Genomic DNA, 27,993 nt, shown 5'->3' on the forward strand with positions numbered 1-27,993 from the left:
AGGCAAATTTCCGCACATCTATCCGACATCCATCCTTCCTCAATTTGAATTTATGCCCTCTGAGGGCATAAATTTTTCTGCCTCCTTTAATATAACTGGATAGATACCATCCACCCCAGGAGCCTTTCTTATGTTTAACTTCGACAATTCCTCCTCCACTTTACTGCCAGTTATTACAAAATCATTAAGCACCCTGTTACAGTTTGATAAACATCTGGCATTTTCCTCCCTTAATAACTCCTCATGTGAATGTAGATGCAAAATACTCATTCAGTTTGTTAGCTATCTGAGCAGGATCATCAAGTCAAACCGTCAATATCAAGTGGACCAATCCGATTCATACTCTTCCTTTTAGAGTAAAGAAGTCCTTGCTGTTTTTCTTATCATCCTTCAAAGATTTCTCGTAATCTGCCTTCGCTTGTCTAATCTCCTTTGTGACTTGATTACAGTCTAGCTTATATCTGCCCATAGGCTTCTGTGTTGCCTGATAATTTATATGCATTTTTCTTCTCTGCCACGTCTCATTAGTTCATCTGACATCCATTTAGGTCTAAACCTTGAACAATATTTCTTAATTGGCATGAAAGCCTAGTAGCTTCCACGATTAGTTCCTTGAATGCTTCTCACTTAGAATTTTCTGTTGGTGACATCATCAATTGGTCCTACTGTACACCAGGCTTGGAGATCGCACCTAAAGAAAGACATTGCGCTTCTTGAAATGGGTAACTCGCCTAGTGAGATCGGCAAAAGTGCATATGAGAAAAGACTTCGAATATGTGGGTTGCAGAGTTGGAAACTAGGCACCTTAGAGGAGACTTGATTGAGATGTTTAAGACTCAGAGGCATAAGCAAAATGAATGAGGACGAAATTTTTATGGTTATAAATGATTCTAGAACTAGGGACCATAATTTCAAGTTTGGGGGGAGATGTTTAGACTGGATTGCAGGAAGTTTTATTTTAGTCAGTGAGTTATAAATTATTGGAATAAGTTACCTACATGGGTGTAGAGGCTGACAGTTTGGGGAAATTCAAAGGTCAGCTGGATTACCTACTGGAGGAGGGAAACGCTTAGGTTGTCCATTTCCTTTTATCTTATTTATTATTATATAAATTTTTTTATTATTATTATTATTTTATTCTTATCATTTATTTTTTTGTTATTTTATTATTATTTTTTTAATTTTCTTATTATTTTATTTATTTATTTTTTTGTTTTATTTTTATTTCATTTTATTTTATTATTTTATTTTTTTTTGGCTGGTGCAGCATAAGCCACAGGCTTCCTTGCACCATGTGGCCATTGCTAATACTAATACCCATCTCCCTGACAATAAAGTCGCCAACAATAACTAACTCCTGTGGTACCAGCGTATTCTGCCTTGGAGAATGCCGCTGTGTTGCCTGATGCACAAGAGTGAGCTCTGGCGTTGAGTTGGGCAGCTGAGAGCTTTACAGGCCCCTCATATTAATTGCTTCAAGGGCATCAACCCTACAACTCAAGCTCTCATAGACGACATCAGAATGCTGAGTTGACCTAATTTCCTGACACTCACTGCACCTAGCACACACAAAGACATCCTCCTCAACTAGATCATGTTCTGTTCCAGAGAGTTTGGCAAACATTTCACAAGTTTCACATTTTTTTAGGCTGTGATGCATTGGAGAATCACCTCCCTCAGTTCTCCCCCAAGTCACAGCACTCTTGCCACTTTGTGCCCATTGCTTTGCTGCTCTAGTCTGGGACATAATATTTAAAATTAATAAGATCAATAAATTTAATTAATTAATTATCAATACTACACTATCTAATAGAATCCTAAATGCAATGGTGTGTATTACGCTGTATAATTTTACGTTAGAACTGCCTATTTACCACAATTAAAAATTCGAATTCCCTACCACTCTATATACGAAAACAATGGCTGGAAGATTCGAACAAAACAACGGGCCCACTAGACTACACTTTTCTGTTAAGACTACACTAACAGAAAAGCCCAAAAAACCAGAAACTGCAAATTGTTTTTATTGTTTTATGGTAGTGACCTCCAGAAATATGCTTTAGAAAAATATCACAAAGGTGTTCAAAAATTGATTCTTATAAACGAACATATGATAACAATGAGTGTAGTGCATTTTAATCTGAATTGGTTTTTTGAAATTAAAGTGGCTGATTCCACTAACAAGTGATGATGTTTACCGCCACCTACTTATTTAACTTTAGAATGGGATGGGCTTACGATCCTCTCCAACCAGACCACGTGGTCCTTCCTCTCAGCCAATAGCAGCAGTTGTAAACGTGTTGGCATAATGTTTTGTTTTTGCATCCTGTAGTTGAAGTGATTTTTGTGTTGTGCTTTAATCAATATATTAGTTTTAATCAATTTTTTTAAGCAATATGTTTAATTTCCATTACAAAAATCACATTTTAGAGAGATAAATAGCTTAGTCACATAGCAAAAATTTCAACTTCCAAGGTCTTGGAATGAATTACCAAAAAAAAACAATGTTATTGGATTCACATTATGATATTTTCAGGATACGATGGTGTCTATGGAATGGATTAATATCGTAAAGCAGAGTTCCACTGTATTTCTGATTCACTCTGACTATGCAGGATAAATTCATTATGAACAATTCCCTGTGAGTCAAAAAATATGATAAGCATGGTCTTCCATTTGATGAAGGCTGTTTAGTTTCTTTGGCCCTTTTTGGGGGGGGGGGGGACAGATCCTCGCACTGACAGGTCGGGGCCTTTCTTTTCAAATCATAGTCACACACCAATGATTTGTCACGTAGTAATGATACTTTACTTTTTAATGATGAAAAATACAGAGCGAGTCAACAGCATAAGCAGCACAATAACGAAGATCACGTGATATAAGAACTTCTCTGTGATCATCAGGGAGGATACAAAGCACAAACTTGGCCGAAATATGTCTCATTTCCAAAGCTTGTGTTAAAATTTACTAAAATGTCCCATATGAAATACTAATTTCACTAGGTATCTAGTGAAAAACTAATTTTATTTAGGAATCTAGGATCTAGCAGATCACAAACATGACTAAGTCATTAGTTTTGAAACTGAAGGACAACTAGAGTGTGGTTCATCTTTGATGGACAAGCAGCCTCTTTAAATTTCAAACCACTGAAGTTTCCATTCAACACACAACAAAAGTTATTTTTAACATTTAGTAGTTTAGCAGTTAGAGTCAACCTCCGAAAAATTAGTTTTCCATAAAAAGACATTGACTTGCTTGCCCATTCTATTTGTCTGCATTTGTTCCTTATACTCATCACATCTAGCCTATTACAAACTCCTTAGCTTTGTTTTCTAAATTGTTGTCACACCATACTGATTCAGTACAGTTAAGTATACTGGTTACGTTTGTCTTGACTATATGCTTGGCAATTAAAGGCATTACCCCTCCTTCTTTCTCTCTATCAATATTTGTAAAAGAATAAGAGAAGTTTACCTCAAAATGATACGTAGAACACTTCCATATAATACTCTCCAGAAATTAAAACGAAAACAATTAAAAAATCGAAAATCTTACATTACAGTAAGAAATAATTAAAAATCAAATAAACAATTAAAAAACAATTTAACGCAATTAAACATTAAGTCAAATTAATTTAACGAAAAAAAATTGCAAAACGATTTTCCTTCCTGAAGCTGACAATGCTTTTTGACCATGTGTCATGATCACAGGAATGAAAATTATCGAATAAAGGGTGAACTTAAATAGGGATAGACAACAGACAGAATTAGACAAATATTAACCAGCAGATTCCTGGACTCCTAAACAGGGGTTACCCACTTGCTACAATAGACAGAATTAGGATACAAGCTAAGGATAGAATACAAAAAAATACACCAACCAACAATAGTAATATCAAAAAATACTTTATTTCTGTCTCATATGTTGAACAGTGGCACAAACAACTTAACAGATTCTTTAAAGATACCGAATTTAAAGTTTTAGCCAGGTCAATACAGAAATTACACACTATACTGAACAACCGCTCAGTCCTTTCCTCATTTGCAACACAAATAAATGACCTAGTATACAACATTTCTTGCGGTCATTGCAACTCATCTTATCAGGGTTCTGCGCGGTTTCCTCTGAATTTGTATTAATCAACGTGCGGCCTTAGTTTGTGCTTCTTGTTCAGCAGCGTCAGAATTAGCCTTTCATGCCATTAATGAAAAACATACCTTTTTATTTAACAAGGCCAAAATACTTAAGTGTCCAACGTAATTATATGAGACTATTAGTTGCAGAAACTGCCAAAATTAAATTACATGAGAATTCTGTTAATGTTTGCTGGCCATATCTAATCTCTGACTCGTGTTCCTTTATGTGCATGCGTGAAGACAAATCATCCCTATTTAAGTTCCATGCACACCTCTATTCAATAATTTTCATTCCTGTGATCACAACACATGGTTGAAAAGCATTGTCAGCTTCAGGAAGGAAAATCGTTTTGCAATTTTTTTTTACTTAATTTTGAAATTAATTAACTTGAAATTAATTTTTGACTTAATTTTTAATTGCGTTAAATTGTTTTTTATGTTCATGTGATTTTTAATTATTGTTAATTATTTCTTACTGTAATGCAAAATTTTTGATTTTTTAATTGTTTTCATTTTAATTTCTGGAGAGTATTATACGGAAGTGTTCTACGTATCATATTGAGGTAAACTTCTCTTTTTCTTTTACAAATATTGATATCAACGTAGAACGTATTGAACATGATAGCTCTGGTTCATACTATCAAATTCATTTCTCTCTATCAATATATTTATAGTGTATTTGTAGGCCTTTTTTCTACAAAAGCTGTCAGAGTCCAGGGTGAGAAACAACTGAGCAAGGCTCTTTATTCTGTTTATAAGGTGGCTACAAGGTGGTTTGACTACAGCATTGGGGTCTATTAGTGGTCAAGCAATGGTGGAAGCTTAATTTCCATCCTTTCAATGAAGAGTTTTCATAGGATCGAAATGTTGAGTTTGACGATAGTAAGTTAACAGGTGATCCAATTCAGGTTGGAATGAAATATATTTCTTAAGACGGTAATTATAATTTTCCACGGTAATGGTTCAGCCACCTCAAAATCTAATATTCAACAGACAAGAATCCCTTAAATAGCATGTTATCAAGTTGAACCATTACATTCTTAAAACATTATGTTGTAGTCTGTATCCCTGATAGTTCTTGTGTAGCACACAAAGCACCATGGGTTTTCAATTTTGTATTTCAGAAGTAAGGGGAAAGGGTGAGATTGCTGTTCCATAACAGATCCTTCTGCTACTGTATGGGATGCCCATTCAGGGTGCCAACAATGATTATTTCCAATCTTTTCCTACTGAAAAATATTTGAGCAAGTATGTCTGTCTTTCAAAGTGTGTGTTCATGGGCTGAAAAACCTGGAATAAAATCTCACTCTCTACCTGAGATTGGCTGACTACAGCCCCACCCAAATGAAGTGTGTGTGTGTGTGTGTGTGTGTGTGTGTGTGTGTGTGTGTGTGTGTGTGTGTGTGTGTGTGTGTGTGTGTGTGTGTGTGTGTGTGTGTGTGTGTGTGTTTTGGGGTAGAAAAAACTGCCTTTTTCACAACGTTTAAAAAGATGCAAGGCAGCAAAGAGAGCAGAATTTGTTTCCAGCATGTTTTGTTATGTTTATGTTGAACTGTTATCACAGAAATAGAATATTAGCATTAGCATTAATGCTAATAAACATAAATTGCAGTATTAATATAAATTAACACTGCAATTAACACTGCAATTTATATTACACTGCAATTTTTAATTGTGAGCATCACAAAAAAGAGATATAATCCTCGGCATTACACTAACTATTTTATCTTATAACCATAACACAGTCTACTTCATGACTTTCAAATTTGAAAGACTGCTCATCATCATCTTCCAACTTATGTGCCTACGGCAAAACAGACAGAACTCAATGGATTATGTATTCTACAAAATGAAGGTTTGTGAGTTACTTACCAGGTGAGCCAACATATCCTGAATCATTGCATTCTTCAAGCATTATGTTTCTTACCACTACAGGTTCAGGCCTGGGAACTGGCCTCTGAGGCACTGGTGTAGTAGGTAATGACATTTCTGTTCTAAGATAAACAACAAAAGTTCCAGGAAAGTATCCTGCTTCTGCTGTCCTTTGATTCCTTCCTAGTACCCACCCTTCTGGATTTTCTTCTGTTCCTTCAAGAGTAAACTGGAATGGCTTCTTTACTTCAAGAATATCCCCAGCCTCGAGAGAAATTTCAGAATCATCTTGTTTATTATACCTGTACTGTGATCTATAAAACACAATCTCCCCCATATCTCTTGCATATACTCAACAATTATCCACTTAAAAAAGTATGTAAAATGTAGATTCCAGAAGAGAATCACGTAATTCACATTTTAAGTAATTCCTGTTACATCACCAAAGTCATAGCCACCACGATTGTGAAATGCACTTCATTAGATTCAAATAAATGTTAAGAAAATACATTGCACCTCTGAAACTTGTAATCATCTGTGTAGTGCTTTTCTTTTAACTGTAATTTAAATTTAAATGGAAAGGAAGTCTGGTTTCCATCAGCCCAATGACACTCACTTTGTATATATAAACATGTTAACCACAGATTCATTATCAGTTCTCGTTGATGAAAACTGATCTGAAAAAGAAAACAAATGCAATAAATATGAAAAAGTGAAACTCATCAATAAATAATACTGATGATAAAATTCAACAAATATAAATGTATTCAGAAAAATATTTAGTTCAGATAGATAAAATGCTTATTATATTAGGGGAGAGGGCTCTCTCTCTCTCTCTCTCTCTCCAATGTTTTAAGTAACAAAAACAATTGATAGAAGAATTTTTAACCACATAGTAATCACAAAAAAAAAAAAAAATCAAAAATTTAAATGTCCATTACAATAACAAATGTCTGAATTTTAGTATTACTACAGTACGGCATTCATTTACAAACATTATTTCTAATTACACAGATCAACAAATCTTTTTCACTGAGAAAGAAAAAATGTGATTAGAATTTGAGTGTCAATTGCAAATCTGTTTTCAGTGTTCCACCGGCATGTCTAAAGTAAAGGAAAAGTTTCCTCTAGCATAACTATTGTTAAGGTTAAAGGAAAGAGCTTCTGCTTTTCCAAGTGTGACTACAGTGGCATCAGATAATTTTTTAATTTTATAGAGTGGAACCTACTGATGTTACCAACAGCAAATTCTAAATGGAAGCATTCAGTAAAGTAATCATAGAAACTATTGCGTATTCACACCAACTAAGAAATATGTTCAAGGCTTAGATGTAAATGGATGTCAGATGAACCAATCAGACTTGTGGTAGAGAAGAAAAATGCATGGGATGCATAAAAATTATCAGGTGATACACAAGACTATAGCAGATATAAACTAGTCTGTAATCTAGTGACAAAGCAGGTTAGGAAAGCTAAGGCAGATTACGAGAATGAAAAGACTCTTTGGCAAAGAAATGCAGCAAAGACTTCTTTACATATACTAACAGTAGAAGGAAGGGGTTGAGTCATATTGGTCCACTTGATATCGATGACCCTGTTCAGGTTGCTGACAGACTGAATAGCTACTTTGCATCTGTTCACACATGACAAATATTTAGAGAGGGGATGACAGAAGTCTAGTAAACTAACAGGGAGTTAAATGACTTTGTGATAACTGAGAAGGAAGTGGAAGAAAAATTGCTGAAACTAAACATAAAAAAGGTACCTGGGATGGATGGGATCTACCCAATTATATTAAGAGAGGCAGCAAAGGTGATAATTTCGAGTGCATCTTTGGTTTCAAGGATGTCGATAATTTTGAGTGCATCTTTGGTTTCGAGGGAAGTCCCAATGGACTGAAGATGTGTGGGGGTACAAAAGGTGACATGAGTAATTACAGACCTGTTAGCTTAACTTCTATTCCAGAGAAAATAATGGAGTCACTGGTTAAAGAACTAATGCAGGACCATCTAGACAGGAATGCAATTATGCTGCAGTTACAGCATGGATTTTTAAGAGACCATCTTGTCTGACCAATCTCAATGGATACTATGACACACTAACACAGGAAATGGATACTAAAAATAGTTTTGACATCATATATTTACATTTCAGGAATGCTGTTGATACTGTTGCACATAAAAGATTGTTGTATAAATTGGAGTAGTGTGGCATTAAGGGCAAGTTACTGATAAGGATAAAGGGATAGTTGAGTGCAAGAAGACAGAGAATGGTTATTAATGGACACTGCTATTCTGGACTAATGTTATTAGTGGACTCCACCTAGGGTTCAGTTTTGAGGTATTGCTGTTTTCTATATTTATTAATGATGCTGATGAAGGTCCATCAGGCTTAAAATCTAAGTTTGCAGATGATACAGAGAGTGGTGAGGTATTTAGTATTGGTGTGGATGTTTTAGTGCACAAGGGCCACTGGGGCCAAAATGTGCCTATTCTTATGTTATTATTTTATGTACTAAATCAGTCTGATTTTCGCATCACAGGAATTCATATATTTGTATTTGCTTAAGAAAGCTAAACAACTAAACATTTAGATTCACATTATTTCCAATAATAAGGACAAGTAATATTTTGTCTTGCAGTGTTAAGATTGTAATCTTGCAGTCTTGACAGTGAAAGGAAAGCACTTTTCCTGATATGAGCATAATGCGTACAACCTAGGAGTATATGTTTGACAGTAAGTGGTGAACAGTACCTGCATAGTGGTGCATCATCCCTCATGAGCAGGTACATATGGGTTGGGTGTGTGTATGCCCTATATGTAATCTCCCTATTACAACCTCTTCCTGTCTGTGTTGCCTATAGGTAGAATTCCATAATTCTGGTTTATCTTTGATTTGGAGCAATTTCTTGTTTATTTGTGATTTCCAGGTTTCAGTCCACTGAATTATACAGGTTTTTTTAATATGCTTTAAATAATCTATATATATGGCACAGGGTAATTTGCTGGTGTTGTACCGTTCGGTTGTTTGGCTGCCTGATCTGCTCTCTCATTACCTGTGATACCAGAATGCCCTGGATCCAGCAAAATTTCACTGTGTGATTTTTACTTCATAGATGATTTAAACAGGATAAGATTTGTTTTATGATGGGATGCGATATTGAAAACTTATTGTCCAATGCAGAGACAGCACTCGTGGAATCGGTATATATTACACTGCTAGCATTGTGGAAAGTGTTAATATTCTTTAAGGCTATTTTTATTGTGTATAATTCTGCAGTATAACTGTTACAAACAGCAGAGTCTGTTTTCGAACCATCTGTTATATTAGGGAAGTTTGAGCATTATTAAGTGCATGGCCTTTATGAAGTTATGAGCAATACTTTCATTTGAGACATTTCTTATCCCAAATTGATGAAAATAGGTATCACAATGAATGAGATTTACAGACCAGGGTGGATCAGGTACATCGGTCTCTTAATGTATATCGTCAAATTGAAAGTTCCAGGTATGCAATAAATCTTTTAGACAAATACCAGTGGATCTATTTTCTACCGGTTTTTTGTTGTAGAATGTGGTCTATTCTGGGTTGAAAAGTATTGGTTGAAGATGGGCTGAAAGACTTTAAATTTTGGCTGCATAATTGAGGAGCAGCATTTTCCTTCTAAGGTGAAGTGGAGGTTCATGTACTTCTACATAAAGACTTTGGACAGAGGATGTTCTAAATGCCCCTAGAGCAGTTCGGAGGGCACTGTGTTGGATGGTATTGTGTCTAATCAGCACATTTTTCCTAGCCGAGTCATAGACAACAGCACCATAATCTAGAAGAGTCTATCACCACCCCATTTCATGGCGGAAATGGATCTGAACAAGTTAAGTTTTTTCAGGGAGACAGTTCGGAGATATGTTATGTGAGAAACAAAATTAAGTTTGATATCCAGCATTAAACCTAGAAAACTAAGATTACTCATGAGAGACATCAGGTGATTCTTTAGCTGAAGTTCTGGTTCTGGATGCAGCTTGCATTTTTTCCAGAAGTGAACTGCAACTGTTTTTATGTTTAGACAAATGATATACATTTTGCACTGTCCATATTTCAAGCTTATTTAGGATTAGTTGTAGCTGTCTTTCAATGGTATGAATATTTTTTGAACTGCACAATATAGTGAGATCATCGGTGTACATATATAATTCGACAGTATTGGGAATGTTTTGAATTATGGTGTTCAGCCTAAGTGGAAAAAGAGTAGCACTAAGTACTGATCCTTGTGGGACCCCCTTCTTCCTCAATAAAGATATGAGAAAGCACTTTGGTAACATACTTGAAAAGTTCTGTATTGAAGAAAGTTTTGAATGAATTTTGGTAAATGTCCTCGTAATCCTAGGGAGTAAAGTTCTCACAATATGCCATACCTCCAGGTTGTATCAAAAGCCTTTTCGATATCCAAACGTACCATTACAAGATGTTCATTTTTCACATAAGCATTATGGATATTAGTCTCTGCTTTCACCGTGAGATCCAAAGTGGATCTATTTTGTCGGAATCCAAACTAATTATTGTTTTTAGCAGCTTGTCAGTTTCAAGAACCCAGGTAAGTCATATGTGTTAACATCCTTTCTAGAATTTTACCTAGACAACTGGTGAGGGAGATTGGTCAGTAATTTTGTGGAAGTGATTGATCTTTTTCTGGTTTGGGAAAGGCTAAAATAACAAAATGATGCCAGGTAGAGGGATTTGTACCTTCAAGAAAGATCCAGTTAAAGAAAGTTATTAGTAAATTCAAATCTGTATTGTTTTGATGTTTTAGCATTACATAAAAGATTCCATCAGCTCCAGCAGCCCTATTAGGTGATCTATTTAATGCTGTTTGGAGTTCAAATAAACAAAAAGATTGATCATAGGCAAGAGACTGAGTAGTTTGGAAATTTATCTTGTACCTTTCTGGTATGGCTTTGATTTGTAGAAAGGGAGCATCAAAATGGCAGACGTTTCAGAGAAAATCTTTGCAAGTGCATTAGCTATTTCTTGTGATGAAGATATTTCTTGCCCATTCTTGGTTAATATTGGAACAGAAACCAGTTTTTTAGTTATATTTTTTTTCCAAATAATTAAACTGCTAGTATCCTTTGTGATAGAGGAGGCAAACTGTATCCATGAATCTTTTTTAGCTTTTCTTCTGAATTAGGTTGCTGGTGGTTGGAAACTTATGGAACAGATTCCAGGCTTTATTTATATCTTTCCCTTTCTTTTTTCCCTAACAGAAGACTGTGGTATTGCTTCAGAAGCTGCTGCCAGTACTTGCTTTGAAATATGCTCAGTTACATCGTCAATGGATGCTAGTAATATCAATTGGCTATCAAAGGAGATGGGGGCAGAATACTTTTCCCAATCTGCTTTAGAGAATTTCCATGTTACCCAATAATCAGGCCACGGCATCTGCATTGTTTGAATTCTGATCACTGTTGTGCAGGTCATTTAAAACTGTCCAATCTATAATGGGAAATAACTGAGGAGAACAAATGGATAGGTCAATTGCTGACATAGATCCCATGGAGAGGTGAGTGTAGGTGTTATGACCAGTGTTCAGCAATGTTAGGTTCAGTTGGTCTATGTGCTTTTCTATCAAGTGTCCACTATTATCCATGTGAGCAAATCCCCATAGTGGATGATGTGCATTGAAGTCACCAAGAAGACAAAAAGGAGATGGTACTTAGCATTAGCATTAGTAGAGGCATATGATGCAAGAAAGCAAGCTTATGCAGCATCAGCCAAAAAAAAAAAAAAAACTTCCACTTCACCCCTCCATTCATTCGAAATACCTGTCCAGCTGAGCCTTAATCATGGAAGCTACTACGTTTTTCATGCCAACTAAGAAATACTGTTCAAGGTTTAGGCTTAAATGGATGCCAATGACCTAACGAGACTTGTCACAGGAAAGAAAAATGTATGGGACACATAAATTATCAGAAGACACAGATGCTTATGGTAGATATAAGATAGTATGTAACCAAATCACAAAGGACATTAGGGAAGCAAGGTAGATTACAAGAAATCTTTGGCAAAGAATGCAAACCAAAATGTAACAATGTCTTTACTTATGTAAACTCTAGAAGGAAGGGGATGAATCAGATTAGTCCACTTGATATTGACTGTTCGATTGTTGATGAACCTGCTAAGGTAGCTGACATACTGAATGAGCATTTTGCATCTACATTCGCACATGAGGAGGTTTGTTGGGAAGTGGGGGCCAGAAGCTTATCAAATCTGGCAGGAAGCTATATTATTTTGTAATAACCAAGAGCAAAGTGGAGGAGAAATTGTTGAAATTCAACAAAAGAAAGGCACTTGGAGTGTATCAGATCTATCCAGTTATATAAAAGGAAGTAGCAAAGGAAGTAAGCAAACCCTTAGTCGTAACTATGAAAGCTTCCTTTGACTCGGGGAAGGTCCCCGTTGATTGGAGATGTGTAAATGTGTCCTCAATTCAAAAGGGGGATCGAAGGGTGGCACGGGTAATTACAGACCTGTTAGTCTAACTGCTGTTCCGAGGAAATAATAGAGTCACTGGTTAAGGAAACGATGCAGGATCATCTAGACAAGACTGCCGTTATAGTTCAGACACAGCATGGGTTTAAGGGGAAGTCGTGTCTGACAAATTTGATTGGATAATATAATGTGGTTACAAAGGAACTAGATGCAAAGAATAATTTTGATATCGTGCACTTGGATTTTAGGAAAGCTTTGGATACTGTAAACATGGAAGACTACTGTAAAAATTGGAGCAGTATGGCATTAAGGGCAAGTTGCTACAATAAATAAAAGGATGGTTGACTGGGAGAAGACAGAGTGGCTGTCAATGAACACTGCTCTTCTTGGACTAATGTTACTAGTGGAGTCCCCCGGGGGTTGGAGTTAGGACCATTGTTGTTTTCAGTATTTATCAGTGATATCGATGAAAGTATATCAGTGTTAATGTCGAAGTTTGCAGACGGTTGGCTGGGTTGTTAATGACAGAAATTTTTTACTAGTACACTACTCCAACAGGATCTGGAAAATTTGAGGAGATGGGCTAAGAGGTGGCAACTGAAGTTTAACACTGACAAATGTAAAGTACTGCATATGGTTAGCATTAAACCAGAGTACACATCAACTGGGTGGTACTACCCAGTTGATGTAATGGAGAATGAAAGGGAAGCAGTGCAAAAAGGCTGCAAGAGTAGCTCATGGTGTCTTGTCAATGATATACAGGAATTTTGCAAGCAGGGATAAGGGGGTGATTGTCCCCTTGTACAAGCTAAAGGTTATAATGATTTATGCACCAACATTGAGACATGATGATGAAGAGGTTGAAGAAATGTACACCGAAACTGAGTCTTCTAGATGAGCAGAAAACCCACTACATTATCATCATAGGGGTACTTCAATGCTAAGGTTGGAAAGAGGCAAAACAATGCAGAAATGGGAACTATAGGAAATTTTAGAATTGGTGAAAGAAATGAAAGACTTTTGGAATTTGCAGAATCTCGAGGAATGTCAGTAATGAACACTTTTTTCAAGAAACGGGTGAACAGAAAGTGGACATAGAATAGCTCAAGTGGATTAACAACTAATGAAATTGACTTCATCCTCACTAACAGAAGATATATTGTGAATGATGTTACCGTCCTGAACAAGATAAATGTTGGAAGTGATCACAGAATGGTAAGATGCACACTTGATATAGATGTAAGAAAAGAAAGGAAAAAGCTGACTCGAGTAATTAACACGAAGGTCTTTGAGTTAACAGAAGAGGAGAAAAAGCAGTATGTACTGGAAATCAAAAACAAGTTTGAGCTTCTGCAGACTGTTCAGGACCAAGATATCAAGGAGGAATACTACAACTTTCTGAAAGTGATAAAGCCCAAGAACCCTATAGGTAAAAAGAAATACAAAGAAGAAAAAAATTAGTCAAGAAACACTTGACAAGATGAACCGAAGACAACAAATGAAGATCAAGATAAACACTGACAAGGAGAAAATTGAGCATACTGAGTTATGCAAAGCCATTAGAAAGAGACTCAGAGAGGACATTAGAAGATTTAACACAAGAAAAGTAGAACAAGCATTAAAAGAAAACAAAGGACTTAAATCAGCAGCCATGAGCAGGAATACAGAAAGGCAAATGATACTGAAACTGAAGAATAGCGATGGTGTACTTATAAATAGCAGAGAAGGCATAATTTAAATAGCAAAAGACTACTACAGAGAATTATACAAGAAGCGAGGGAATGATGCCAGCAGTGGGGAAGATGGATCGCAAATTAGTAACACATACGACATACCGGATATCCTTCCTGATGGGTTAGAACATGCGTTGAAGAAAATGAAGAATCAGAAAGCCCCATGTGAAGATGAAGTTAGTGAAAAGTAACTTCAAACTTAACTTAAAATTGGAAGAAAGAGCCACGACACAGAAACTGGCAAGACTCTTCACGAAATGCATTAGAAAAGGTGTGACGGCTAAGGAGGGAATAATGCAATCATAGTTTTGTTGCATAAGAAAGAAGATAAATCAGAAATTGGAAATTATAGACCAATTAGCTTGTTATCCCACATCTACAAGTTGTTCACAAGGGTCATTACTAACGGATTAGAGCTAGTACTTGATGAGAATCAACCGAAAGAGCAAGTTGGCTTTAGGATAGGATTCTCAAATGTGGATCACCTTCATGTAATATCACAGCTAATGGAGAAAGCAAATTAACATAAACACCATTATGCCTGGCATTTGTGGATTATAAAAAGGCATTTGACTCGACTCCATACAGCATAGGGTAATGTTTCGGGCGCTGGAAAGACACGGCATAGATACTCCATATATTGTGATTTTGAAGAAAATATACGACAACACTACCTCTGTTATTAGACTAGACACAATAGCAAATTTAAAATTGAGAAAGGAGTTCAACAAGAAGACACAATATCTCCGAAGTTGTCTGCTACCCTTGAGGAAGCTTTCAGAAGATTAGACTGGTCACAGAAAGGAGTCAATGTGAATGGAGAGTACGTAAATCATTTATGATTTGCAGATGACAATGCGATCATAAGCCATGATCCCAAAGAATTAGAGGAAAATCTTAATTAGTTATGCAGAGTTAGTAAAGATCTCAGACTAAAGATGAATATGGCTAAAACAAAAGTAATGATGAACAAGTATGTCACAGGGTTATAATGATTAAAGGAACAGTAAATGAAGAATCAAAAAACCCCAGGTAAAGATGAAATTACTGCAGAGTTGTTAAAATTAGGAGGAAAAGCCACGACACAGAAACTGGCAAAACTCTTCACAAAACACACAACGAAAGGCATGATATCTCAGGAGTGGAATAATGCAATCATAATTTTGCTGTGTAAGAAAGGAGATAAATCAGAAATTGGAAATTATAGACCAATTCGCTTGTTGTCCCAACATCTACAAGTTGTTCACATGGGTCATTACTAACAGATTAGAAAGAATACTTGAAAATCAACCGAAAGAGCAAGCTGGCTTTAGGAGAGTATTCTCAACTACGAATCACCTTCACATAATATCACAACTAATGGAGAAAGCAAATAAATATAAAACACCATTATGCTTTGCATTTGTAGATTATGAAAAGGCATTCGACTCCATAAAGCATAAGGCAATGTTTCATAAGGCAAGGTGGATTCATATAACTTATCTTGGATGAGTCAGCTGTAATAATGATAAATGGCTGGACGTCAAGAGAAGAATAAATTTTGGATGGATAGCATTCAGGAAATATAGTCACATACTGAGGAGCAACATCCCAGTTTGTCTGAAACGTAAAATAATGAACTAATGTATACTCCCCACCATGACTTATGGAAGTGAAACTTGGACACTCACCAAAAGAATGGAAAAGAAGCTGAGAACTACAGAGCAAAGAATGGAAAGAATTATATTAGGAATCAGACTGTTGGATAAGAAGAGAAACACGTGGTTTAGGCAGCAAACTCAAGTAATTGACATTTTTATCAAAAGTAAAGAACTAAAATGGTCTTGGGCATGACACATAGCTCGAAGACATGACAGATGGACTAAGAAAATAACAGAATGGTACCCAAGAGGAGCTAGAAGAAAACCTGGAAGGCAACAATGGAGATGGACAGATGAAATTCACAAATTCATGGGTAGTAAATGGATGGCTATTGCACAAAATAGAAGGAATTGGAAAGTTGCTGGAGAGGCCTTCATCCTGCAGTGGATGAAGGCCTTACCAGCAACTTTCTGATGACCATTGCCTTATACAAGGAGACATCATCATCTGTCATTGCTTATGATGATGTCCCCTTGTATAAGGCAATGGTCAGGCCACACCTTGAGTACTGTATACAGATCTGGAGGCCTCATTTTAGGAAAGATGTAGAGCTGCTGGAACGAGTACAGAGAAGGGCAGCGAGATTGTTAGGTGGAACAAAGGGTTGGTGTTACCAGGAAAGGCTTAAGTTCTGCAAATTGCAGCTTCAGGAGACTAAGCACCTGTGAGGTGATCTAATTGAGGTGTATAAGGCCTTGAATTAATTGAGCAAGCTCAATGCTAATGGGATTCTTCCTCTTGCCTAGATTACTCACCTGAGGGGACATAAATGCATATTGAGGAAAGACAATTGTAGTATAGATGTGAGGAAATTCACCTTTAGCCAGCATATTGTTGATAGTTGGAACCAACTTCCATCTGTTGTAGTAGAGGTCAGCAACTTAAATAAGTTCAAGGCAGAACTAGACAAACATTTGGAGTGAATTGATGGGTGAAATGGGAAGGGGTTTTTTTTGGCTGATGCTATTAAGCTTGCTTTCTTGCATCATATGCCTCTACTAATGCTAGTAGCAGATTATTTACAAACAGTGTGGGCCTACACAGGTGGCGCCTCCATAGCCAGGTGGGCAGGAGCAGCAGTGCACAGCACACGCTTCTTGATTAGACCGGGGTTCAAGCCCGTGACCAGCAAATATGGAGGATGCGGAAAGGTCAGGGAATGACCACCGCATATCCCCCCCAGAGCAATATGGCCTTAGTTGCTAATGCTCCTAAAAACCAAACAACAACAACGGGGCCTGACGTAGCCCAGTGGTCAGGAGCATTCCTAGAGTGGACCGGGGTTCAAGCCTGTGACTACTAAATACGATAAATATTTGTATTGACGATTTATTGTAAACTCTACTGACTTGGTTGTCGTGCCGGAGTATAAACAGAAAAATAATAATAATAACAGCCTACACAGGTGAAGATTTTATACAATTTACTGTATAAAAAATCAGGCACTGTTCTTCTCATCCTGTAGAGTGGGAGTAGGGAGAAATTGAATATGTTGAATTTTTTCTGTATTTTTATGGACCTATTTATGAGACTGCTGGGATATCCATTCTTCCACAAGGTATGGTTTGAAGAACATATCCACATATGATTTTCACACTATTAGTAATAAACATATTTAGACTAAGATCGTTTAGGGCTAAAGCCTCAAGCAAGTTTAGACTATGTATAATATTAAGTGCAACAGCATCATTAATGATGCTATTGCACTTAATATATACATAATAAACATATTTTAAACTTTATAAATGTGAAGTGCTTTCATTTCATGTATTTAGTTAAACTGAACATGCTTGCAACATGCTGTTCAAACATTACACTAATATATTTTGTATATAAAGGCATGTGTGAAAGAGTTTTTAGAGATTGAGATACCAGAAATCTATCCAATACTAACTATGAGTTTTGTGATTTTATGATAACTGAAAGGAAGATGGGAGAGAAATCATTGCAACTAAAAGTAAATAAAGCATTTGGTTTGCAAGGAAACCATCTAGTTATCTTAAAAGAAGCAGCGATGGAGATAAACCTTTAGCTTCGATAAGGTGAGCATCCTTAGATTCAGGCAAAAAGTCCCGCAGTTTAGAGACAGATATCTCTCCTATTCAGAAAGCAGGTTGAAAGGTTCAAGTGAGCAATTATAGATAAATGGTGACTTCTGTGCTGCCATGGTAAATAATGCAGTCCGTAGTTAAAGAAGCAATACAACATCATCTGGTTTGAAATGGAGCTATAAGGCAATCAGAGCACAGATTTGTTAAGGGGGATTTGCTGGTTTGCAACAAGCCTGACAAACCTGATTAACTGCTATGACACTGTCACAAGGAAACTGGATGCAAAGAATAATTTTGACATCACTTATTCAATAAAGGTTTTTGTACAATCCAGATGAATGATCTATTATACATCACCAAAACTATTCTTGAATATACATTGATGAGCCAAAACATTATGACCACAGAGTCATTATGTAAATTGTTATGTACACACAGTACATCAAACCCTGCTGAAAATGGGGCTGCATAGCTGCAGGCCACTCCGAGTACTCATGCTAACCACGGTTCACCGGTGACAGAGGCTATAATGGGCACGCGAGCTTTGATATTGGACCTTGAGTGATTGGAAGAAGGTCATCTGGTCTGATGAATCACGTTTCCTGTTGCACCATGTGGATGGCCGAGTACCCGTGCGTCGTTTACCTGAGGAAGTGATGCCGCCTGGATGCACCGTGGGACGAAAACAAGCTGGTGGCGGCAGTGTCATGCTTTGGGCGATGTTCTGCTGGGATACCCTGGGTCCAGTCATCCGTGTGCCGGGCACTCTGACGTCTACCACCTACCTAAACATCACTGCTGACCAGGTACACCCTTTCATGGCAATGGCCTTCCCCTCTGGTGGTGTCGTCTTTCAGCAGGATAATGTGCTGTGCCACACCACTGGGACTGTTTGAGACTGGTTCATGGAACATGAGGAAGACTTCCAGGTATTGCCCTGTCCTCCAAATTCTGCAGACAACAATCCCATCAAGCATCTGTGGTTTGTGTTGGAACAGCAACTCTGATCTGTGACATCTCAACCACAGATCTTACAGAAATTAAAGGATCTGCTGGTTCATCATCATCATCAGCCATTTTCAATCCACTGCAGGATGAAGGCCTCTCCAGCAACTTTCCAGTTCCTTCTGTTTTGAGCACTGGCCATCCATTTACTACTCAAAAACTCATGAATTTCATCTATCCATCTCCACCTTTGTCTTCCAGGTTTTCTTCTAGCTCCTCTTGGGTACCATTCTGTTATTTTCTTAGTCCATCTGTCATCATGTCTTCGAGCTATGTGCCCTGCCCAAGACCATTTTAGTTCTTTAGTTTTGATAAGAATGTCCTTTACTTGAGTTTGCTGCCTAATCCATGTGTTTCTCTTCTTATCTCACAGTCTGATTCTCAATATAATTCGTTCCATTCTTCGCTGTGTAGTTCTTAGCTTCTCTTCCATTCTTTTGGTGAGTGCCCAAGTTTCACTTCCATAAGTCATGGTGGGGGGTATACATTGATTCATTAGTTTACGTTTCAGACAAACTGGGATATTGCTCTTCAGTATGTGACTATATTTCCTGAATGCTATCCATCCAAAATTTATTCTTCTCTTGACTTCCAGCCATTTATCATTATTACAGCTAATAACTTGTCCCAGATAAGTATATGACTCCACCTTTTCAATTACTGCTCCTTCAATCATTATTTCCCTTTCCGTGGCATACTTGTTCATCATTACTTTTGTTTTAGCCATATTCATCTTTAGTCCAAAATCCTTACTAACTGTGCATAACTGATTAAGATTTTCCTCTAATTCTTTGGGATCGTGGCTTATGACCACAATGTCATCTGCAAATCGTTATGTGTTACCAACACATAACCAGCGGATCTGCTGGTTATGTGTTGGTAACACATTTAGAAATCCTGTAGCATCCATGCCTCACCAGGTACGAGCAGTTTTGGCTGCACGTCGAGGACCAACATCATATTAAGTAAGTGGTCATAATGTTTTGGCTCATCAGTGTTTCATTCATGACACTGGGCTCAAATTTTGCATCTACAAAGATAAATCATATATCACTCAAGAAGTCTCAACTAGAATCTAGTTTATGATATTAACCAGATTTTACTAAGTTAACTTTTAAATACAAAATTAACTGTAGCTACACAAACTGACATAAATCATGATGTTATGAGTATAACAATAATATAAATAGTCACATTAGTTAATGTATGTCATTAGAGATGAAACAGAGCAGACAAAATGGTTGAATGCTCAGTGATACCAAATAAAAGGACTGTTCCAAGCACATGACTAATATGATTCTTGTGTCAGCACATAATATTAACTGCAGAAACAATAGACATTTCAGGCATTACAACAAAAAGCTAAGCATTAAAAAAAAAAAAAAAAAAAAAAAAACTTTCATTTTATTTTTGATAATATTTTTCTCCAATGTGCCTACTAGTTATAATAATACATGCATTATGGATATGATGCAATATCATCCGTTATGAAACCATCTGGGTTGTACCTAGTAAAAAAAATCTGGGTGTCTGCACTATGCATCAGTCTGAAATCACCGAAAGCAGTTGCTATCTAAAACAGGGCAAAGAAAAGCGAAAAAATGAAAGATCAAAACAGGGATGAGGGGGTGCATTTACCCTTTTGAGGGCATATTTTCCAGTACTGTGAGAACTGTGCAGAGTGAGTGAGTTCAGTTTCATAAAATTTCAATGCTCTGTAAAAACCATGTACACACATCTTTTTATGTATTAATTTATTCTTATGTTAACCTTAAAATCCAATACTGGAATGATATTATCAAAAATAACTGTTTGAAAACATCAGGAAACTTCAATTACCTGATGTCAAACTGATTTCATAGTGCAAAAACAAGCAGTGGAGTAGCTTGCCTACATTTTGTGAAGAGGTTCTGTGTATGAAAATACATAAGAATGTCATGGAATTGAAATCACAGCCTATATTTGCTTCCTGCTTTCACCAGATAAGTAACCTATTTTCCAAGACAAACCTCTCACTTGATAAAAAAGTTAAGTGTGTATGTCGGATAAACGACACACATTCAACTCAGTGAAATTATTAAAACATTAAAATTATTAAATGATTAATTTTCATGGCTGGTTTATATTTTTGCCCCAATGAGTATAAAAACTGGTTCAGTTGAGGTTATCTAAGAAAGAGAGAAATCACCCTGGTCTTAACACATTTGAAAATTGCAGACCAAAATGAATAACGCTGATATAAAAAAAAAAAAAAAAAAAAGAAATTGACATCATTAAGCCTTAAACAGATCAACTAAAGCTGCATGAAGAGGCAAAAGTTACCATTAACATTAGTAGAGGCATATGATGCAAGAAAGCAAGCTTATGCAGCATCACCCAAAAAAAAAAAAAAAAAAAAAAAAAAAACACTCCCCTTTCACCCCTCCATTCGTTCCAAATACCTGTCCAGCTCAGCCTTCAATTTATTTATGCTATCAACTTCCACAACAAAGGACACAAGTCTGTTCCACCAACCAACTACCCGCTGGCTAAAGGCAAACTTCCACACATCTATCCTACATCTGTGTTTCCTCAATTTGCTGATGCTATCGAGACAAGAACGTTTGCTGATGCTATCAAGGCAGTGTTAGGTGGGTCGGAAAACTGCTAGATTGGGGGATACAAAGACTAATAGATTAACAGTAGACACTGGCAGAGGTGAAAGTGATTCTTGCACTGCTTCTATTGGAATGAGCAGCAGCTTGGAAAATAAGATGCAGGATATTTCAGAGTCTGCTGGGAGTCATTGCGGTACAAGTAAACACATGGTTTGTGTTAGGGTAGCTAAGAAAAAGAACAGATGCATGTATGCTTGCGTGTGCACCAATGCTAGGAGTTTGGTAAATAAATTTGAGGTATTGCTCAAAGCATCAAAGGCAGATATTGTTGGGATAGCAGAGACGTCGTGTCACACAGATATAAGTAATGCAGAACTGGAATTTGGGGAGTACAAAGTCTACAGAAAGGACAGGAAGGGAGGAGGGGTTATGCTATTAGTTAAGAAACACATAAAATCCAAGGAAGTGAAGCCAGTCGACATCGCTGGACAGTGCAGTGTTGAGTCAGTTTGGTGTGACATAAGCATTGGGAGATCAAAATTGGGAGTAGGAGTGTACTATAGGCCTAATGACTCTGATGAGTATAATAAAAAACTGTACAGGGAAATAGAGTGGGCCAGTAAATCGGAGAGTCTTATAATGGGGGATTTAAATTTCCCAGATAGTGACTGGAATTTGTGGGTTGGTCACTCACACACTAGCAAGGCTTTTGTGAATTTATTGGATGATTGTTTTCTAAATTAGCATGTTCGGGAGGCAACTAGAGGGAGCAATACTCTTGATTTGATTATCAGTAGTGATTCTTCATTCTTCATGCATTAAGAATCTGCAGATACAGGAACCACTAGGTGGCAGTGATCACAGTGTGCTGAAGTAGGATTTATTCAAGGAGGTAACTACCATCAGAGGTCAAGGGAAGGATTATTGCTTTCGTAAAGGCGACTATGATGGTCTGAGACAGTATTTAAATTCTATACAGTGGGACCAACTGATGATGTTACCAACAGCAAACTCAAAATGGGAAGCATTGAAAGAACTTATCTTGGAAGCTACTAGGCTTTATATACCAACTAAGAAATATTGTTCAAGGTTCAGGCCTAAATGGATGTCAGATGAACTAATGAGACATATGGCAGAGAAGAAAAATGCATGGCATACCTATAAATTAACATGTGACACAGAAGCCTATGATAGATATAAGTTGATCTGTAACCAAGTTACAAAGGAGGTTAGGCAGGCGAAGGCAGATTACGAGAAATCTTTGACAAGGGATGCAAAGAAAAACAGCAAGGAGTTCTTTACTTATGTAAACTCTAGAAGGAAGGGGATGAATCAGATTGGTCCACTTGATATCGATGGTTCAACTGTTGATGATCCTGCTCAGGTAGCTAACAAACTAAATTATTATTTTGCATCTACATTCACACACGAGGAGTTATTCAGGAAGGGGAATGCCATAGATGAAGTAAACACTGGCAGCGAGCTAGATGATATTATAATAATTGAGAGTAAAGTGGAGGAGAAATTGTTGAAGATAAATACAAGAAAGGCACCTGGGGTGGATGGAATCTATCCAGTTATATTAAAGGAGGTAGCAAAGGAAGTAAGCAATCCGTTAGCCACAATTTTGAGAGCTTCCTTGGACTCAGGGGAGGTACCCACAGACTGGAGATGTGCAAATGTATCCCCAATTCACAAAGGAGGATCAAAGGCTGACACAAGTAATTATAGACCTGTGAGTAACTTCTATTCCAGGAAAATTAATGGAAGCACTGGTTAAAGAAGCACTGCAGGATCATCTTGACAAGACTTCAGTTATAGCTCAGACACAGAATGGTTTTGTTAAGGGAAGGTCTTGCCTGACCAATTTGACTGGATACTATGATGTAGTCACAAAAGAATTGGACGCAGGGAATAACTTTGATATTATATATTTGGATCTTAGAAAGGCTTTTGATACTGTTGCACACAGAAGACTGCTGCACAAATTGGAGCAGTGTGGCATTGGTGGCAAATTGTTGCTATGGATAAAGGGATGGTTGAGTGGCACAAGACAGAGTGGTAATTAATGGACTCTGCTCATCATAGACTAATGTTATTAGTGCAGTCCCTCAGGGTTCAGTGTTGGGTCCATAGTTGTTTTCTGTATTTATAAATAATATTGATGATGGTATATCAAGTATGTACGAGTTTGCAGACGATACAAAGGTTGGCACGGTTGTTAAGGACGCTACTGACGCTATGCTGCTGCAACAGTATCTGGAAAGGTTGAGCAGATGGGCTGAGAGGTGGCAAATGAGTTTAACATTGACAAATGCGAACTGTACCCTCGAAATGTAAGGAATATTGGATCTCGCCACGACATTCATCATAACCTCAAAAATCATCAATCATACTGCATGATGGAAGAGATAGGGAAGGGTTGGCCGGAACTTAGCTCTAGAGACTAAACATGGGTTCCACCACTTCAAGCCTCCAATAAGCAAAGTGGTGGTATTTCACCGGTTGATGAGAGTCATCTACCACCTAGTACTGCCTGGTAACATAGAGGGGCGGCATTCCGCCCCTCTATGTTACCGATTGGATACTATGATGCAGTCACAAAAGAACCGGATGCAGGGAATAACTTTGATATTATATACTTGGATCTTAGAAAGGCTTTTGATACTGTTGCACATGGAAGAGTGCTGCACAAATTGGAGCAGTGTGGCATTGGAGGCAAATTGCTGCTGGGGATAAAGGGGTGGCTCAGGGGGAGAAGACAGAGAGTGGTAATCAATGGACACTGCTCGTCGTAGACTAATGTTATTAGTGGAGTCCCTCAGGGCTCAGTGTTGGGTCCATTATTGTTTTCTGTATTCATAAATGATATTGATGAGGGTATATCAAGCTTAATGTCGAAGTTTGCAGACGATACAAAGGTAGGCAGGGTTGTCAAGGACACTACTGACACTATGCTGCTGCAACACAACAGGATCTGGAAAGGTTGAGCAGATGGGCTGAGAGGTGGCAAATGAAGTTTAAAATTGACAAATGTAAAGTACTACACATGGGAAACAGCAACCCCAGAGCAACGTATCAACTCTGTGGTACTACACTGACAGTGGTAGAGAATGAAAGGTACCTGGGGGTGGTTGTGTAGGCAGATATGAAGTTCTCTGAGCAGTGCACACGGGCGGCAAGAGTAGCTCATGGTGTATTGTCAATGATATATAGGAATTTTTCTAGCAGGGATAAGGAGGTGATTATTCCCTTGTATAAGGCAATGGTCAGGCCACACCTAGAGTACTGTATACAGGTCTGGAGGCCTCATTTCAAGAACGATGTAGAGCTGCTGGAACGAGTACAGAGAAGGGCAACAAGATTAGTGAATGGAACAAAGGAGTGCTCTTAAGAAGAAAGGCTTAAGTTTTGCAAATTGCAGTGTCTGGAGACTAGGCACCAGCGAGGTGATCTGATAGAGGTGTATAAAGCCTTGAATGGTTTGAGCATGCTCAATGCTGATGGGATTCTTCCTCTTGCTCAGAATAATCACCTGAGAGGGCATAAATTCAAATTGAGGAAAGACAGATGTAGGTTAGACGTGTGGAAATTTGCCTTTAGCCAGCGGGTGGTTGGTTGGTGGAACAGACTTCCACCCCTTGTCGTGGAAGTTGATAGCCTAAATAAGTTTAAGGCTCAGCTGGACAGGTATTTTGAACGAACAGAGGGGTGAATTGGAAGTGGTTTTTTTTTTTTTTTGGCTGATGCTGCATAAGCTTGCTTTCTTGCATCATATGCCTCTACTAATGCTAATTTGAATTTATGGCCTCTCAGGTGATTATTCTGAGCAAGAGGAAGAATCCTATCAGCATTGAGCATGCTCAAACATTCAAGGCTTTATAAACTTCTATCAGATCACCTCGCCGGTTGCTAGTTTCCAGACACTGTAATTTGCAAAACGTAAACCTTTCTTCGCAAGAGCAACCCTTCGTTCCATTCACTAATCTTGTTGCACTTCTATGTACTCGCGCCAGCAGCTCTACATCCTTCTTGAAATGAGGCCTCCAGACCTGTATACAGTACTCAAGGTGTGGCCTGACCATTGCCTTATACAAGGGAATAATCACCTCCTTATCCCTGCTAGAAAAATTCCTGTATATCATTGATAAGACACCATGAGCTACTCTTGCAGCCCGTCTGCACTGCTCAGATAACTTCATATCTGCCTGCACAATAACCTCCAGGTCCTTTAGATTCTCTACCACTGTCAGTGTAGTACCACAGAATTCATACATTGCTCTGGGGTTGCTGTTTCCCATAAGTAGTACTTTACATTTGTCAAGGTTAAACTTCATTTGCCACCTCTCAGCCCATCTGCTCAACTTTTCCAGATCCCATTGCAGCAGCATAGCATCAGTAGTGTCCTTAACAACCCTACCAACCTTTGTATTGTCTACAAACTTGGACATTAAGCTTGATATACCATCATCAATATTATTTATAAATACAGAAAACAATAATGGACCCAACACTGAACCCTGAGGGACTCCACTAATAACATTAGTCCACGATGAGCGGTACATCGATTACCACTTTCTGTCTTCTCCCCCTCAACCACCCCTTTATCCATAGCAGCAATTTGCCTCCAATGCCACACTGCTCCAATTTGTGGAGCAGTCTTCCATGTGCAACAGTATCAAAAGCCTTTCTAAGATCCAAGTATATAATATCAAAGTTATTCCCTGCATCCAGTTCTTTTGTGACTGCATCATAGTATCCAATCGGTAACATAGAGGGGCGGAACGCCGCCCCTCTATGTTACCAGGCAGTACTAGGTGGTAGATGACTCTCATCAACTGGTGAAATACCACCACTTTGCTTATTGGAGGCTTGAAGTGGTGGAAACCATGTTTAATCTCTAGAGCTAAGTTCCGGCCAACCCTTCCCTATCTCTTCCATCATGCAGTATGATTGATGATTTTTGAGGTTATGATGAATGTCGTGGCGAGATCCAATATTCCTTACATTTCGAGGGTACAGCTCTAAAACGGTGTTCGCAGGCCGGCCGCTAGTTAGTACACCGGACTGAACCTATTGATAACTCTCTAGGAAGCTTCCGGATCAGCTAGTGTATAATCTTGCTACCTCTACTCTGCCAGATAGTGACTGGAGGGAGTCCGAGTAGTGTGTATGCGGGGAGCATTGTCGAGGCCACGTTATGTCAAGGATCTGGGTATATTCTTACCACATGTACGCCATATCCAAAAATTTCATTACTTCATACAGCATGTCCCACCCACTTTTTCTTACTATTGAATACACCATGAATTGTCAAAATAATAGAGCAAGCTTATCTGCGAAAAGATCTAAACCTCCCAAGGACTTCCTAATTCATTTCACAAATATACGTGGTCTCAATTCTAATCTCAACAATGTCCATTTCCACTTGCAGTCTTCCAAACCCCATGTACTTTTTCTGACTGAATCTCAGTTATCAGTTGATTCAACTACTGCTCATCTCAGATGTCCAAATTATTTGCTGTATGATTCCTTTAGCCTCAAAGGTGGTACTTGTGCATATGTCCGTTCTGGTATTCCCTGTCAGAGACTTGGCAATTTGGAATCTCCTCTCTTTGATCTTCTCTGGCTTAAAATTTCTCTACCTCATTGTGTAAAATTCATCTGTTGTCTCTACCGTTCTCCCAACTCCACTAATCACTTGGAGCTCTTTGACTTCCTCTCTTTGCAACTTGACTTTCTCCACTCCAACTTTCCTAACAGTGAGGTAATTTTCCTTGGTGATTTTAACGTTCACAACTCCAGCTGGCTTCCGTTTTCTAGTCACACCGACCCAGCAGGTCGAGATGCTGAGGCTTTTGCAATTACTAATGACCTAGCACAGATTGTTCATTTACCTACAAGAATACTGGACAATCCTAATCATACAGCCAAACGCTTGATCTTTTTCTCACAAACAACCCTTCTAAGTACAACGTCGAAGTGAGAGGTCCTTTAGGCACTTCAGATCACAACTTGGTGATTGTCTCTTCTCCAATGGAACCTTTATCTCATGGCTATTCCCAACCTCGTATTGTTTGGCATTACAAGAACGCAAAATGGGATGACCTGCGAGACTTCTTTTCTTCTTTTCCCTGGTCTGATTACTGTTTCAAAACTTCTGATGTCAACGTTTGCTCAGATCGTGTCAGTGAAATTATTCTTGCAGGAATGGAATCCTTTATCCCACACTCCACTTTAAAATCTCATCCTTTATCTAAACCTTGGTTTTCCAATAAATGTGCTAAGGCTGTCCAAGAGAAGAACGTTGCATATCGTAATTGGCTTGTTTCTAATTCTTCAGTTTCATTTTCTGCCTACACCAAAGCTCGCAACAATTGTAAAGGAGTTATTAATCAGTCCAAACTAGAGTTTGAACAGGCTAAGAGTAGAAAACTTGCTTCCTGCCCTAATGGTAGCCAAGCATTCTGG

The 27,993-nt window shown here is 37.9% G+C and overlaps 1 protein-coding gene across 5 annotated transcripts in view; it reads right to left on the reverse strand.

Moving 5' to 3' along the window:
* Pi3K21B (phosphatidylinositol 3-kinase regulatory subunit alpha) overlaps positions 1–27,993 on the reverse strand; it is a 519,263-nt gene that overhangs the window by 473,821 nt on the left and 17,449 nt on the right. For all 5 annotated transcript variants that reach the window (XM_090372927.1, XM_090372928.1, XM_090372924.1 and 2 more), the window contains exon 2: positions 6,009–6,685. In XM_090372927.1, the coding sequence (XP_090229053.1) occupies positions 6,009–6,345 (337 nt within the window). In that variant the 5' untranslated portion in view covers positions 6,346–6,685. The remainder of the gene's footprint in view (positions 1–6,008; positions 6,686–27,993) is intronic.

This window comes from Mastigoproctus giganteus, chromosome 4 (genome assembly GCF_048544385.1).
Source record: "Mastigoproctus giganteus isolate SK-2022 chromosome 4, ASM4854438v1, whole genome shotgun sequence".
Taxonomy (NCBI): domain Eukaryota; kingdom Metazoa; phylum Arthropoda; class Arachnida; order Uropygi; family Thelyphonidae; genus Mastigoproctus; species Mastigoproctus giganteus.